Here is a 15,630-nt window from a genome sequence, read left to right on the forward strand (position 1 = left end):
GAAAAGGGGGGTAAAGTGGGTTCCAGAGACAAAGTTTGCCGACCTTGACTTTGCAGACGACACTGCGACATAGCGGAAAACACCAGAGATCTCCAACCCCTAGTGACCAACATAGTCCGTCTGCAGGCAGCATTGGGCTCAGCATCAGGGCCATCAATTGAAGCAATTAACATGCTGATAGGGACACACGCTCCTCTTAGAAGTGTGACCATTGACGAGAACAAATTGAAAGTGGCGGAGAACTTCACCTACCTTGGGAGCTCCATCAACAACAAAGGACAGATGGACAATGAGCTAGACTGTAGACTTGGAAAGGCCTCAGCAGCCTTCAACCAGCTTGACTTTGAAACCTACTATGTGGAAATCAGCCAAGAAAAGAGACTGGAATCACTGGATGCTTCTGATAGTGAATGCGTGAGGAAGATCTTAAGCATCAGACGACAGGACTTCATACCAAACACAGATATAAGAGCCAGAGCTAACCAACAGCCAGTGTCTACAATCATACGCAAGCGGCGTTTCATGCTAGAAGACGTCTGTCATCTAGACTTAAGTAAAATTAGAATTGTCTTTCAATATTGAACAGGTTTTGGGTCAGATAAACTATACCAAGGCATGTGCGTTTGCATGGAACATGGGTCGGAATTAGGACCCCTCCTTGCTGGCAGCCAGGTGCGTCAATGACAGACAAGGCCCAAATTTGCATATGTAGCAAAAAATAATGGTTCTATCTTTACTGAAATGGCTTAATTTAATTCGTTATCCCTCAAAAGATGGGGATAGACACCAAAATTATTCTGGTACCATGAGTAGTTACTGAGATATTGACGAAAACTGGATTTTCAGTAATGGCCACCTTAATTTGCATATTGTGCGAATTGCCCAAGGATGACAGAGTGGCATCATTCAGATTCTGAAAGAGCACACCTCAGAGATATAGAAACAACAAAAAAACTTTGTATGGACCGCATTGCAAGGTTTTCCAAAAATCGGGGGTTTGGCAACCGGACTATAAAGGTATCGGTGTAAAAATAAGTAACAAGAAACTGCCTAAATTACAAGTAAGTCATCGCATAGCCCAAGTAAAAAAAAAGTAAAAAAAAGTAGGAAAATTAAAAAACACCGATGTCCACTAAAACACCTAGAACATGTCCGACTTGAATGGGTCATTGTGACAATCGGCGTTTAAATTGCCCAATGTGTTGCCAATGATTCTCTACACATGAATGGTAAACATGCAAGCCAGAAAAAACATGAAAGACATATTTGTTCACACTGTACATTGCGTATACGTAGAAAATGCCACTTAGTTTACAATAGTGGGTTGTTGTATGATCAAAACCAAACACATGTGCGCTACTCTATGGTTACGTTTTGCATTAACTTGCAATTGTGTACGAACAGGTTTTTCAAACATATGTCTCTTTAGCCCATAATTCGTATACATTCATTCAGTCGCAGAGCGTTACCTGCTCCGTATACTCCGTGTACTGTCGGATTTTCATCATACCTACTACGCGAGCTGTCGGATATTAAGTCGGCGTCACGTAGCAGGCAAATAACTCTGCCGACAAGTCTGCAAGCTCAAAGGCACTGGAATGCGACCGGTATCCTCTTGATCATTGTTCGATTCGTAATCAGTATCGCCGGTATAACCTCCCTTCGGCGTAACACACCAGCTTTGCTGGTACGCGGCGCGACGGCAGCTGGCTTAGCTAGATTTCACCGAACGACTTGTTAAAGCCAACCTTTGCATCTACCTACCGGAGTTGTTTAAAGCTATCTAGTGATGATGCCCAACTATATATACTTGGTGCCAGTGAGTTCTACTCTACGCTAGTCCCATCCAATGTAACAGGGTGGATTTTCAGGTGAAAAAAAACACGCTCGGTGCTGTTGTGACTTGGAATTCGGCGACCTTTGGCCGAGCAACAATTCGGTCCAAGGTCGATGATACTCTTCAAGCAGAGATTTAGGATTCGGCTTATTTTGGGCGTGTTTTAGGCGTTCTATCGGGCACGGTTTTTGTAGTGACATATTTTTTTTGACGCCAGCCTAACGGTCGCAATTGATAACTGCATGACAAATTGATACTGTCTGGTCAATCTGATACTGTCTTTGCAACCCAGCCACCAGAAGATCTGCTTGGAGATTAGGTCACTGACAGAGTGACACGAACGTTATAAAACAGTTGGAATTATCAAGGGACATACTGAGTCTGGTGCAGCTGTAACGTTATAACTAAGTCATTTTACAACAACAACAACAACAACAGCTTCTTTCCCCGGACTGCAAAACTATGGAACTCTCTTCCAAACAGATGCTTTCCATCCGACTACAATCCACAAAGCTTCAAAACAAAGGTCCACCGCCATCTCCTGATATAACTACATTATACTCCTTTAAGTACCTCTAGCTCTATGCCTAGAAGTGGCCAAAAATAATTGGCCTTGCATTGAGCGACACCGTTAAAAAACGACTGCGAACATATATAAGTTTTGTGTTCTACATAAATATAGATTAATATAGATACAGTTGTGACGTACCTGCTGCTTTCCTATTTTCATAAAGTTCCTCCAATTCGTCACCTTCACCCGGCAGACCCGCTTGTGCCGACGACCCGGTGCTTTTCGCGCTCTCCTGCACACACGGCGGTTTCTTCTCTGCTCTCTCCTGGAGTTTGTAGGTATTTCCGTCTTCAATGTCCGAATTCCCAACCACTTCTGTACCGCAAACTTCCATAGCGTCGCTTTCGATCGTGTCGTCTTTGCTGTCTCTCCCGTGCGTGGAAGGATTTTCCGTATCGTCGCTTCACTGTAGTTTTCTCCTCTCCAAGTCTAGCGCAGCAGTAGCGCTAATACGTCTCACGGCGATATTTTAGCACTGTTGGCATGGAGAGGAAATTCCAAACTACGTCATTTGGGCGTTGATCGTGGGTTATGGGTTAAAGTTAGAGTTATTTCTTCCAAATGTAATGAGTCTGCTACCTTTTATTTACTATAAGGCCGTATCGTCTTAATTTTATGGATGACATCCGCGCGCGCATTGATTTTTGCCTGTTCTCCAAAAAAAAAAAAGATCAGGTCCACCGAGGCTCTGTCCTGGCTCTAGGCCTGGGTAGTCCATGGTAGTTAGCGACAATATGAAGCCGGGCACCCAGGCTACCGAAGCCCCACGATTCAAGAACTCAGTAATACGTACAGTGCCGATTCATAAATTCCGCTAAAATCTAGCATTTGCCGGCTTGTCGTATACGTCGCTATGTACTACTACCAGCTTTGTATTCCTGTGGTTTAGTACCATTTTTGGGCCAGATTTTTTTATTCGCCCGCGCGAACTAGTTTGGGGGTCTTCGGAGGTTGTCATTGATAAAATCAAGTCGGTGTGGCCTAAGTAATCACAGGCTTTGTTGCCATCATCACTGAAAACATCACAATTCAAAACACGCCTTTTTGTCGTCGAGAACACCTGACTTGTGTGAAAGTATTTTCCAGTAAAGGCTGTTTGATCTGTTTGTTGCCGTAAACATTACCTAAAATTGGACTTCAGTAGCTATTATAGTTCATTTGCTGTTCTAGGATATCAACAACGTAGAACGAATGGGAATTTGGTTCGGAAGTAGACTCTAACTTACATGGGCATCATATTGAAGTTTATTTAGTTGTCTTCGTTTAATCTTAATTAGGCCCTTGCGTTGGGCAACTTAAAAGAGTTACATATTGTCTTCGTCAGTTTGTTTGTTTGTTTGTTTGTTTACATGCAACAGTGCATGACAAGTGGCAACCAGGCAGCAACAAGGCTGGGAGCGGCTACCACTGACACATAATTGCATAAATACAAGGCATATCAAAATACAATATTACTTAGTACGTACAAATTCAATTCAATATTATATAATATTTGTCAGTTTTGCTTGATAACGATAAGTCTGAAATCAACCTTGCGAAAAAAAAGTGAACTGAAATCTCGCGCAGGCGCGGGGATGGTCGCAGGCACAGCACGTTCCAGAATGTCAAGAATCGAATTTTCGAATTCGAACCCGCGCCTGGCAACCGGATTCTATTTACACAACACCCGTCAGCGAAGCCCGAGTTTTGAGGCACGTTTTTTACGTACTCCTTGGCAAAGATGGGGATTTTGAAGAAGTTGGTGATATTATACCTACTGTCGTGCCTGGTTGATGACAAGCACGAGAAGTTGAGGACTCTGATAGCTCACATGCCGCTGAAGGACGCTGTAGGACTCCGCCTAGTGGAGAAACTGCCCGTCTTCGAAACCACCAAAGACTCGCTGCGAGTTTATCAGGTACGAAAGACACGGACGACAACTTACGCACGGTACCTATTTAGTTAGGACATGCATGCTAGTGTGTGGTTAGTGTTCGGCACCAAGGACAGGCATGTTAGAGTGTGGATAGTGTTCGGCACCAAGGACAGGCATGTTAGTGTGTGGATAGTGTTCAGCACCAAGGACACACATGTTAGTGTGTGGTTAGTGTTCGGCACCAAGGACAGGCATGTTAGTGTGAGGTTATTGTTCAGCACCAAGGACAGGCATGTTAGTGAGTGGATAGTGTTCGGCACCAAGGACAGGCATGTTAGTGTGTGGATAGTGTTCAGCACCAAGGACAGGCATGTTAGAGTGTGGATAGTGTTCGGCACCAAGGACAGGCATGTTAGTGTGTGGTTATTGTTCAGCACCAAGGGCAGGCATGTTAGTGTGTGGATAGTGTTCAGCACCAAGGACAGGCATGTTAGTGTGAGGTTATTGTTCAGCACCAAGGACAGGCATGTTAGTGTGAGGTTATTGTTCAGCACCAAGGGCAGGCATGTTAGTGTGTGGATAGTGTTCAGCACCAAGGAAAGGCATGTTAGTGTGAGGTTATTGTTCAGCACCAAGGACAGGCATGTTAGTGTGTGGAAAGTGTTCAGCACCAAGGACACACATGTTAGTGTGTGGATAGTGTTCAGCACCAAGGACAGGCATGTTAGTGTGTGGATAGTGTTCAGCACCAAGGACAGGCATGTTAGTGTGTGGAAAGTGTTCAGCACCAAGGACAGACATGTTAGTGTGTGGATAGTGTTCGGCACCAAGGACAGGCATGTTAGTGTGTGGTTATTGTTCAGCACCAAGGACAGGCATGTTAGTGTGTGGATAGTGTTCAGCACCAAGGACAGGCATGTTAGTGTGAGGTTATTGTTCAGCACCAAGGACAGGCATGTTAGTGTGTGGTTATTGTTCAGCACCAAGGACAGGCATGTTAGTGTGTGGATAGTGTTCAGCACTCCAAGGACAAATTGTGTAGATAGTTTCTATCAGTCTTCCAGAAGGAAATACTTCTTTTTTTCACACTTCATTCTTATTTGTCAGTCAGGTTTGCTGTACCGTTACTTTCAATCTATCTGGATTGCGATATGAAGTATTTCCGTATTTCATCTTTCTTTTCGATAATGCGATACAGAATCGAAAGAAACAAGTTCTTTTGTGTTTTCCATTGTTTGTACATTTCTCTTCATGATCACCCCTGTATTGTTTGGTAAAACAGATCACAGACAGCAAGACTTTCATATCTGCGTATGTCCAACCGTCTGACACCGGAGGTCTGGGCAGACTGGTCCGCTGTTACCTGTACAAGGACAGGAGCCGTGACGTCATGATGACGACTCTGACTGACTACGGCTGGAAGGACCATGATGCAGTCATGAATGTCGTCACTGATGCTAACGACGTATGGTGAGTTGTTCTGTGTTTTTTTTTATATTCCGAAACATGTAATCACAAGACGTGGTGAAGGCACACTCAAGTTTTTTAAAACTTATATTAATGCCGCCACCAACACAGGGGACAACACAATACTCATTTTCACCTGAGCGAAGTGAGGAAAGTCATGTAAAGTGCCTTTCCCAAGGGCACAAGATCGGTGGCATGTCAGGACTTGAACCCGGGGCCTCTGGTTCCGAGTCGAGAACACTGCCGCTACGCCACACGACCCCACCTGTGTTTATACTACAGCGATAGCTTTAGTGTATGTAGTGCTGCCAGAGGTCCTTCAACTTGTTTTGATTCATCACCTCTCCCCGTCCTTTGAAATGTTTTATAGCCCCCGATGGTTTGATGATCTTTCCCCCTTATCCTTCAATCCATCACGTCTCCTTATTCCCTTCCGTAAAATGTTAAACTTGAAATGAAAGCCTTATAGCAGCACTGCTTCCATTCTTGACTCTTGTAAGAACCACTACTTTTCTCTGCTGTACAAACCATATTTACAAGAGTGAAATATGAGTTTTCAGACAGAATTCTTGATCTGTAGCGTTTTATACCTTTTATATTAGTACATTCATGTACCTCGGTATCGGAAATGCGTATTGGTACAGAATTCTACTTACCAAGCAGAAGTTTACTCCAGTGTATTTCTTTGGCGTTTGTGTCTGGCTTTTTGTACTGGAATTTGTACGCCCAAAGAGCTGATAAAAACACCTAAAAACACACCAAAAATAGGCCGAAGCTTACACCTTTGCTTCGATAGTAACAAAGCTGTACCTCACACTGAAACATTTTTCGAAATTCCCACCGTATACCACAAACCCATGCTGTACGACATCCCCCCAACAATAATAAAGTGGTTTATTGTCAACTTGACTGAAATTGTCTACAGTTTGCAGCCACATGCGTGGCTGAATTGATGTAAGAACATTACAACAATTTACTAGTAGTAGAATTACAGTTCACTTACATAAGTACACATTAGATTAACGCATTAAAATAACAGAGTATTATAAGATGTAAAATGACACAGTATTAAATCTTGTTAAAACGCTTAAACTTTGGATCGATTAAAAGTCAATGTCAATATTGCACATTAAAAGTCGATGATAGTACTAAAACAAGATGATAGTACTAGTATGTAATCATATGTAATCATTGTGCCTTGAGAAGTGTGACAGGCTGAATAAAAGTTCTAAACGGGAACAATGCGGCTCCAGATGTCTTACTGAGGGACGACTGCGTGTGCAAGATGTCGGTAGCTTGAGGAATGAATCCCCTCTACTATATACGACATCCCCTCCAGGCGCTACAGTTACCTGCTGGACAGCTGTTTCTGGCTCCGCGAGGGCCGTCACTTCGACGAGCTGGCCGAACTCCCGCCGCCTGACCCGCTCACCTGGCTGCTCCAGGCCGGGAGGAACATCTACAAGACAACCTTCAGTTACTTCAAGGACGCGGGGAAGACATCAGGTCAGTGTCTGGATCTTCTGTACTTCGAGTGAGATCTATGATTCGGGGTCAATGATTGGACCAGACCTGGAACATAGATCCAAATATTAATATTTTCAAGAATATATATATATACTATATAGCAAGGATAGTCTGCTTTGTGCTGTTACATAGATCTCACGAAGCGTTCTTTTTTTTTTTGCTCCAGACCTGCGCATGGATGACCGTACACAACCCACAACACCGAAGAGTGGCTTCATGGAATACCTGACTACAACTTTCTGGCCTGAAGACGTGAAACCTGACACTGATCATGGTCAGTACAGACTAAAGCCTCGGTCACAACCCGCCGTACGTGCTTCTGCGTGCTGTCTGCGTGCAAAAACGTGGGCAAACGTAGGGCATCCGTGCGTGGTGAGTACCGCCTCCGTACGGAATCCTATGAATTTGGGAGCACGCAGACAAGCCGTAGAACTTTAAGTGCATGTAAAACTTTTTCTGCGTGCGGTCTGCGGATTCACGACCCGTGCGTGCGAGTACGTACGAGCGACGCGCGTGCCGTACGTAAGCAGCACGTGTGAGTACGGCCTCCTTACGGTAAAGTTGCAATCGCACAGAGATCGTATGTTGTAAGCACCTACAACTCACTTACCACTTGCGCAACGTACGTTGCACGCAACCGATCACGGCCAGACGTAGCACGCAGACCACACTCTTACACCTTGTGCAACAGTGCGAGTAACGTGCGTAGACGCCACTCCTTCCCACGTCTTCAGAAAAAAACGTAGCAGACGTAACCTGCCAAAAAAACGTACGGACAAAAAGCACGTACGGCGAGTTGTGACCAGGGCTTAACAGTTGTTACTTCCGGGTAGAGGTTCTCTTGCTTGCTGACCCGTATGTGAGATTAAAAGAGAAGCCCTGTAACTAGACTAGTTGACCAGTAGACTAGTTGCCATGACTTATTAGTTTACAACATGCACAACAGACCAGGGGAATCGTGGAAGGAAAAATGAAACATAAATGTGCTACCTTGTCCTGATAACAAGTTCACGGGTTATCATAACTGATCTTGCTGATATATGACACATCAGCTCTGTTTTACGTGCCTTTCCTTGAAACTATGACATACAAAGCATTTTTGTCGACTAAAAACCTTGTACAACTGTATAACTTACAGACTCTGCGAAGGACGAAGATGCCGCAGATGGCTGGTTTACCAAACTCTGCCGCTCAGTCCGAGACAGTGTACCCACGGCTTGGCCTTCAGGTGACGTCACGTCAACTGTTCAAACTGGACAGACCGGCGGGAGAAATAGAGACAGCCCAGAGATTGGTAGGTAAACATAGTTGTCATCTAGTTCATGACTGTTTATAAACAGGTCACCTAAAATGACAGGGAATGTCTCCTCATTTGGTGAAAGCATGGCTTTCGAAGACGTGTTTTGGGCTTTGTTTTTTTTCTATGGCCACGGGCAGTTTTAAATCTGACTCATACATGTACTGTAATTTCTCCATGTAGTCCCTGACTATTTACATGTACCATATTACACAAATATATAAGGACACCTAAATTGACAAGGAACATCCTTTCATTTGGTGAAACAAAGGTTTCGACGACAAATGTTTCAAAATGGACTCATACTTGGATTTTTCATGTTCCAACAGCCTCAGAAGGTGATGAGTTCAGTACAGGCTTGTGGCACGGACTTCAACTCAACTACCTCATGGACTACATCACCACAGCCTGGACAGCTAAAGGGGGAGGGGGGGAAGTGATATGAAGTAGAAGTACATCACAAAATACATTAGTGCATATAGCAATTGTAACTTGAGGCAAACTCTCTTGCAAGAACCATGGAAAGAAGTAAAAGAAAAAGATGCCACAAGTGGTAACAAAAAAAAAACAGGCTCAATCCAGGATCTAGAATGAATGTATCAAATGTTGCTTTAAAGATGATGTTGACTGCAGCATTGTTGGAGCTAGTCACACAACGAAACGTTATAAACTTGGATAATTTTCAGAAAAAATTCTGTCAAAATGAAGCTGGCTGTTTTGCTCAGTGTGAGCTGTAAAACATTGTACTCAGTACAATGGAAGGATACCACAATGTTTTACCATTTTGGTGTCAATTTTGAGTCAATGACAGCTTTGCACTTAGCTTCCCCATATTTGTTTTCTTTATTCAAACTTCTCAGCTATTGATTGTCTGAATGATGCAAATTCTCCGTGAAGCCATCTATGACATGTATGTGGAATAAAATGTATGTGGAAAGCTTGCTCGTGTCTATCCATCTGCATGCTTTTTATTCGCTTGTATTCCTTGACATAATAGTATTCTGTGTGGAACGTGTTCAGCACCAAGCACAGGCAAGTTAAGATGTGTGGATAGTGTTCAGCACGACGACCAGGCAAGTTAAGATGTGTGGAAAGTGTTCAGCACCAAGGACAGGCAAGTTAACCTGTGAGGATAGGGTTCAGCAGTCTTTCATAAAGAAGGACTCAGCTTCTCACACTTTATTCTGAGTTACCAGTCTACGATCCGTCAACCGGTTCTTGAGTTATTCTCTTTTGAATATTTTCAAACAGATAGGCCTGCAGTTCCAGAGCAAGCCGCTAGGGGGCCCAAACTCACGTCACTTCTTTCCCAGCACAAGAGCTATCTAACATCTGAATTTCGTCACCCTACATCACGAAATATCAAAACCGACAGTTCACCTGCAGTGCCATAACAATCCGCTAGGGGGCCCAGAATTTAATCAGTTTGACGTCTCGTGAAGATCTATCCACTTACCAAATATCAAGACAATCCATCTTAGCCTTCTTGAGTTATCGTGCTGACACACACACACACACACACACACACACACACACACACACACACACACGCACACATGCACACACACACACACACACACACGAACGCGTACGAAAACATAACCTTGGCGAAGGTAAAAAGTGTACACGTCTGCCCCCTTGCGAAGGTCTATGTCATTGCCGTTTTACACTTCCGGGTCCTTCCACCAACCATATTACACGTATATGTCGACACGTACACACATGAAACGTAGAAACGGAATGCTAGCTATAGGATGATTTGCTTCGGCCTTTAACCCTGTAACTGAGGCCAACTCTTACAACAACTATAAATGCTACCACTCACAAAACGCGACTGTTAAAACATGCAGAAGCCGGATCTTAAGGTTTAGACTCCGATCTTGAGTAAACAAGGTGAAAGGTTATTCGCGGTCAACTTTTTTGTTGTGTCTGACGCAGCCTGTATCTGGGACAATATAAAACGGTCTGCGGGTCACGTACACAAGGTAGCGGTCTGCAGACGTGGCACAGAAACAACTTGCGTTCCAAGTAACGTTCCCAGGCCAGCTTATAACGTCTTGTGAACACGTAGCGCGGGTCCAGGTACAGCGAACGACCATGGATATGGTGATGTACTCGAGTGATTTGGCGGGAATCTTCGACAAGATGCCGCAGAAAGAGAAGAAACACAAGCGCACAGGCAGCTACGAGACGGCTGTGCACGGGAAGCCGAGGGGCCACGATCATCTGCACCATCTCCAGCGGGAGAGAGCGTACACAGACCCGTCCCACCACCGGGGAAACCACGGTCCGCAACACCGCCACAGGACCGCGTCCGAGTCGGCTACGGCCGAAGCTGGGTCGGCAGCCGGGCGGGAGAAACTGATGGAGGGTGCCGAGGGAGGGGCGAGCGCGGGGCCCGGGGAGAAAGCCGACCACAAACATCACCACGGGCTGCACCTGCCGCATCCACACATGCCACACATGCACCTGCCACATCCGCATGTGCACCTGCCTCATCCGCATATGCCACATGTACACCTGCCACATCCGCATATGCCACATGTGCATCTGCCACATCCGCACGTGCCTCAGTGTCTCAAACCAATGGACGGTAAGTTTCTGTCTATTATTGTCCAAATTTCACGACTCCAAATGAACAAATGATTTCACAAGTTGTACGAATGATTTCACAAGTTGTACATTAGTAATTACATTTAATTACAGCTGTAATTTCAATTAATTTTCTAGCCTTTTGTTGGCATGTAATGCTGATTCAGACACTAAAAAAACTGCATGCACAGAGTTACTCATGTTTTGGTTACAACTGTTGTTTATGTACGAGTAGAAACCTGCCACCACGAAAGTACACATACGTGAAATCATGTAATCATAAAAGTGCGCCAAGGGCTGTGTTGTCTACTTCACATCAGTACTTATAAATCAAGTAGTCAATATAAGGCCACACCAAATAAATTTTATGGATGACGTCCTTTGGAGACCCTAAATCTAATGCGAGAGGGCGAAAAAAAACAAGAAGGGCCCTAAAAAACAAGATGCCTAGATTAGAAATATACTTAGAGACGACAAATGTAAGGACACAAATTGAATGAGGTGACACAGTGTAGCAAGCAAGAAGTCTTTTATTGCTAAATCAGGTGGAACAGTGGATAGTGAAAAATTTTCTGTTATTGACAGGATGGTCCTGTCAATAGTGCAAATTTTCTGTTATTGATATACACTTTCAATATATATCAATTGACACTTTCTTCGCGTTACGGGTTTCACATCAATCTGGTGATTTGCGGCACTGTCGTGACTCTTTGGTCATAGTTACAGGAAGCGGAATTTCTTGTTTTTTTTCTAGGAACAGGCAAAAATCAATGCGCGCGCGGACGTCATCCATAAAATTTACTTGGTGTGGCCTAACCTAACAAACGAATGAAAGTGTTTTGCACGTTTTACAACATTTACATTGCACCCCCCTCCCCAAAACGTATTCTTGAACATGACCTTTGGAATAAAATATTTACCGAGGAAATTGTACCGTGTGCTGCCCCACGAACCACTCTCACTTGATGGGCAATAATACCCCCAATATTTCTATCAATATTGTATGCACCTACCAGTTTGACTTCTTTTGATCTAGCATTGGAGTCCCCAAAAATTATTTTCAGTGAGAAAATAGCAAAGAAGACATCAGAAAGTATTCTATAAAGATGGTACTTGTTTCCGTAGGACTGTCATAATGTTGTAAGCAACCAATTAAAGCATGAGGCTTTCTGGTCAATTGCTTTAATTTTCTTTACCTTTTCCAGACGACACGGAAGAAAACAAGGAACGTAAACAAGCGCAATCAATGCTACAGGCAGAATATTTCCCTTTCCCCTTCTAGGATATTAATGCTAAGGTAGGTTCGTAGTAACAAAGTTGGATAAGTAAGTTATGGCTTGTATATATGAACGACAAATATAGCAGGCACATGCACGTTCGTATCTTCTTGTCTATCCTTGGCTATTGCAATAGATATGACTTGCCCTTTTGTAAGTAAGCCACATAAAATCTTCAAACACTAAAAAATCTAGTATGTGTTGACCTGTATCAAAGAGAAGACTGGAACATAAGAACCAGGCAGACACAACAACGTAGGAATTAATATGTTTTCGTGCATTGGCATTTGGCCAGGTTCATTTTATCATATGGATGACTTACGCGCGCATGAATTTTTGACCGTTTCAAAAAAAAAGTTTTCCACCATGCTGTAAATCGTACAAAGCAGCTGCAAAATGAGCAAATATATGCCGTCATTTGCAAAATTAAAAACACTGGAAAACGATAGAGTCCATTCCGCGTCACCGAGTGGGTTTTTTTCTCCATGTTTCTAATACTTTTGAATTATTTAGAAGAAAAGAATACCCCAGTAACAAAAGTTCTGAATTTTTCAAAAATTTTAAAATGAAAATTTGAATATATTTGAATTCATTTATATATTTCTGAAACATTTTGAAAGTGACTGTACAAAGATCTCTTTATTTAGAATAAATTTGAACTACCCATGTGTTTCTTTCACTGTTCGAAATATTTAGAAATATTTCAAACAAATAACCAAATGGTAGATGTGGGTAATTGCCCCCATAAAAGTAGGTGCTAATCCTACTCTTCTGTAGTCTTCTGTATATTTTTAGATTTCACTGCTGGACACTGGTGGCTCTTTTGTTGTAAGGCATCAATGCCTGACACCCAGGCAGTCTACCCTGTACTTCACAGGGATGTATGAATTACTTCCTTCCCATCCCACTGACCTATTTACAAAATGTTAGAAATAATTCGAAATAATGGTAAAAAATGGTAGAGTGCTGTTAGAAATATTTAGAAACTATTGGAAATGTCATAATCCATATCAGGAATATTTCAAACGTTTTAGAAAACCAGGGAATTATTTAGAATATTGACAAGATGTTAAAAATATTTCCAAATTATGAAATTTCTTAGACAAACAATTACAAAGAATTCAAAACATTTCTAAATAATGACAATAACAACCCACTCGGTGACGCGGAATTGACTCTACTAATGTCGTAGAATACCAAAATCAATTCATCCAAAGGAAAGGAAGAAAATGTGAAGACATGGAAATGAAGAGTTTATCATTCCCCATACCATACTCTGTGTGTTAAGTCAATAATTTTGTTCAACATTCATGACCACGTAGATTTCATATGAAGACAACGTTATTTCAAACTTTTTTCTACTCGCACGCTCGCATCCCAGAGGATGTCATCCATATTATCAAATCAACATGGCCTGATGAAAACTCATGTTATCCCTCAAATGCTGTTACAGCCGCTAGCCATAGATACTCTGTAGTAAATATTATGGTGGTCTGACTTCGTTGTTTGTTCAACACATTTTCAGAGGTCACAGATCGACAGCTGGCGGTGAGGCCATAGGTTAACGATGTCACCACGTTTACAATTCCACAAGTCAACACCTACTACTACTGGGTGCTACTGAGGCTTGGCAAGAGTATCGCATTCCTAGCCTTGAGCCCCTCTCACACATTCACGAATTTGGTCTCCCCGAACGCTAGCCGAACGCCCCACAACCGTGGTCGGCGCAAAGTCGGCTAGGTCGGTAGTTGGTCGGTGAATTCGGTCACTATTCGGCTGCGAATGTTTCAAAATGTCTCGAGCTAAAGCAGTCAGGGGTTGGTCGGAAGGTTTGAATATGGTTGGTTGGTATTCGGCTATAAGTCAGTAGAACACAGTCAACAGTGTTCGGTGGTCAAAGTTCACTCAAAGTTAACTCAAATTCGTTTCGATTCGTAAAATCTTGTCAGACTTCGGGGGAAAGGTCGTGATGTGAAACAGGGGCTTGACGTATACGTTATTGAATGAGCGACCAAAGAAAAAGAATTATAAAGGAACTATTGTTTCATTCGCTGGTATGCTTTGTTACCAAAGAGTTATTAAACGTGGAAGGGACGCCATGTTTGGTTGAAAGAGAATTTGAACCAAACGAATAAGTTCTTGAACTTTGATACTATTAACAATAATTTCGCACTGAATACACTCATGTGTAATATACAGGTTTATTAAAGTACTTCAAAGTTATACCTTTTGCGGATATTGTATCTCAAGACTAGTATAAGGCTCCTAGAATAGTTATGAATGGGTTTGATGTCATGATTTTTGTGAGGCTGCTTTGACCTAAGGAGGTATCTCTTTAATACGATTAGAAATCATTGTATGACTATTTGATTGTTCATGTGTAACAATGTACTTATGACATGTTCACATAATGTATGATACCTCATTAAAAAGCTTCTGAAATTCATATGACTAAATATGACATTTCAGGTAATTACATTATAATTAACAAGCCATCTTCTCAAGGAGTACAAAAATGTATAATGTAATAACTGTACATAGGGCATTTTCAAATGTTTGTATCGAAAATAATTTTTGAAATGCTGTTGCATGTATGTAGTGTATGTAAATTATGTCAATTGTATGTATGTATGTAATTACATGTAATGAGCTACATTTTAAGCTCAAATTTGATGTGTAAAGGAACTGTAACATCTTGTTGTTGCGCTTTCAATTTTTAAGTGATACTTTTTAAGTTGATTTTTGAGACCTGTTTTGTTGACAGAGAGAGACATGTTATGAGACAATGGAGTCTTGTTGGCAGTCTTGGAGTCTTGTTTTAATATAATGCTACACAATAATTGAAACATAGGAAATACTACTAGTATGTGCAGTGTTACTTCTTTTGGTTAGCACTCTAGTTTATACAATAGGATCTTGCATGCCACCACAAAATACTTAAGGTAATCTTAAAGCTAGCCAGCTTACAAATAGCCAGTTTTAATTGCAATACAAATAGCCAGTTTTAATTGCAATACAAATAGCCAGTTTTAATTGCAATGGAATAGGAAACAAACGTAAAAGGAAAGAAGTTTTTACATGGTTGTCGGAAAAACCCTTTGAAATCATTTGCCTTCAAGAAACCCACTCTGAGGCTGACGATGAAAATGCGTGGGTCTCAGAATGGGGAGGATCCATTGTATTTTCTCATGGTTCAAGTAGTAGTAA

At 42.3% G+C, this 15,630-nt stretch overlaps 3 protein-coding genes across 3 annotated transcripts in view; 2 read left to right on the forward strand and 1 right to left on the reverse strand.

The window, feature by feature from the left end:
• Positions 1 to 2,742, reverse strand: part of LOC109463426 — an 11,067-nt gene extending 8,325 nt beyond the window's left edge. The window contains 1 exon segment of the mRNA XM_019760244.1: positions 2,547 to 2,742. Coding sequence (XP_019615803.1) covers positions 2,547 to 2,742 — 196 coding nt within the window.
• Positions 2,743 to 3,984: 1,242 nt separating this feature from the next.
• LOC109463456 lies at positions 3,985 to 9,063 on the forward strand. Its single transcript, XM_019760279.1, has 6 exons — positions 3,985 to 4,305; positions 5,546 to 5,733; positions 7,070 to 7,236; positions 7,424 to 7,531; positions 8,396 to 8,551; positions 8,884 to 9,063. The coding sequence occupies exons 1-6, from the start codon at positions 4,129 to 4,131 to the stop codon at positions 8,997 to 8,999; spliced, it is 912 nt and encodes a 303-aa protein (XP_019615838.1). The 5' UTR covers positions 3,985 to 4,128; the 3' UTR covers positions 9,000 to 9,063.
• Positions 9,064 to 10,368: 1,305 nt separating this feature from the next.
• Positions 10,369 to 15,368, forward strand: LOC109463460 (histidine-rich glycoprotein-like). Its single transcript, XM_019760285.1, has 3 exons — positions 10,369 to 11,147; positions 12,352 to 12,443; positions 13,949 to 15,368. Exons 1-2 carry the CDS (start codon positions 10,652 to 10,654, stop codon positions 12,426 to 12,428), a joined length of 573 nt encoding a protein of 190 aa, XP_019615844.1. The 5' UTR covers positions 10,369 to 10,651; the 3' UTR covers positions 12,429 to 12,443; positions 13,949 to 15,368.
• The last annotated feature ends 262 nt before the right edge of the window (positions 15,369 to 15,630 follow it).

The sequence above is a fragment of the Branchiostoma belcheri genome, unplaced genomic scaffold (genome assembly GCF_001625305.1).
Source record: "Branchiostoma belcheri isolate BF01 breed outbred unplaced genomic scaffold, Haploidv18h27 scaffold126, whole genome shotgun sequence".
In the NCBI taxonomy this organism is placed as follows: Eukaryota; Metazoa; Chordata; class Leptocardii; order Amphioxiformes; family Branchiostomatidae; genus Branchiostoma; species Branchiostoma belcheri.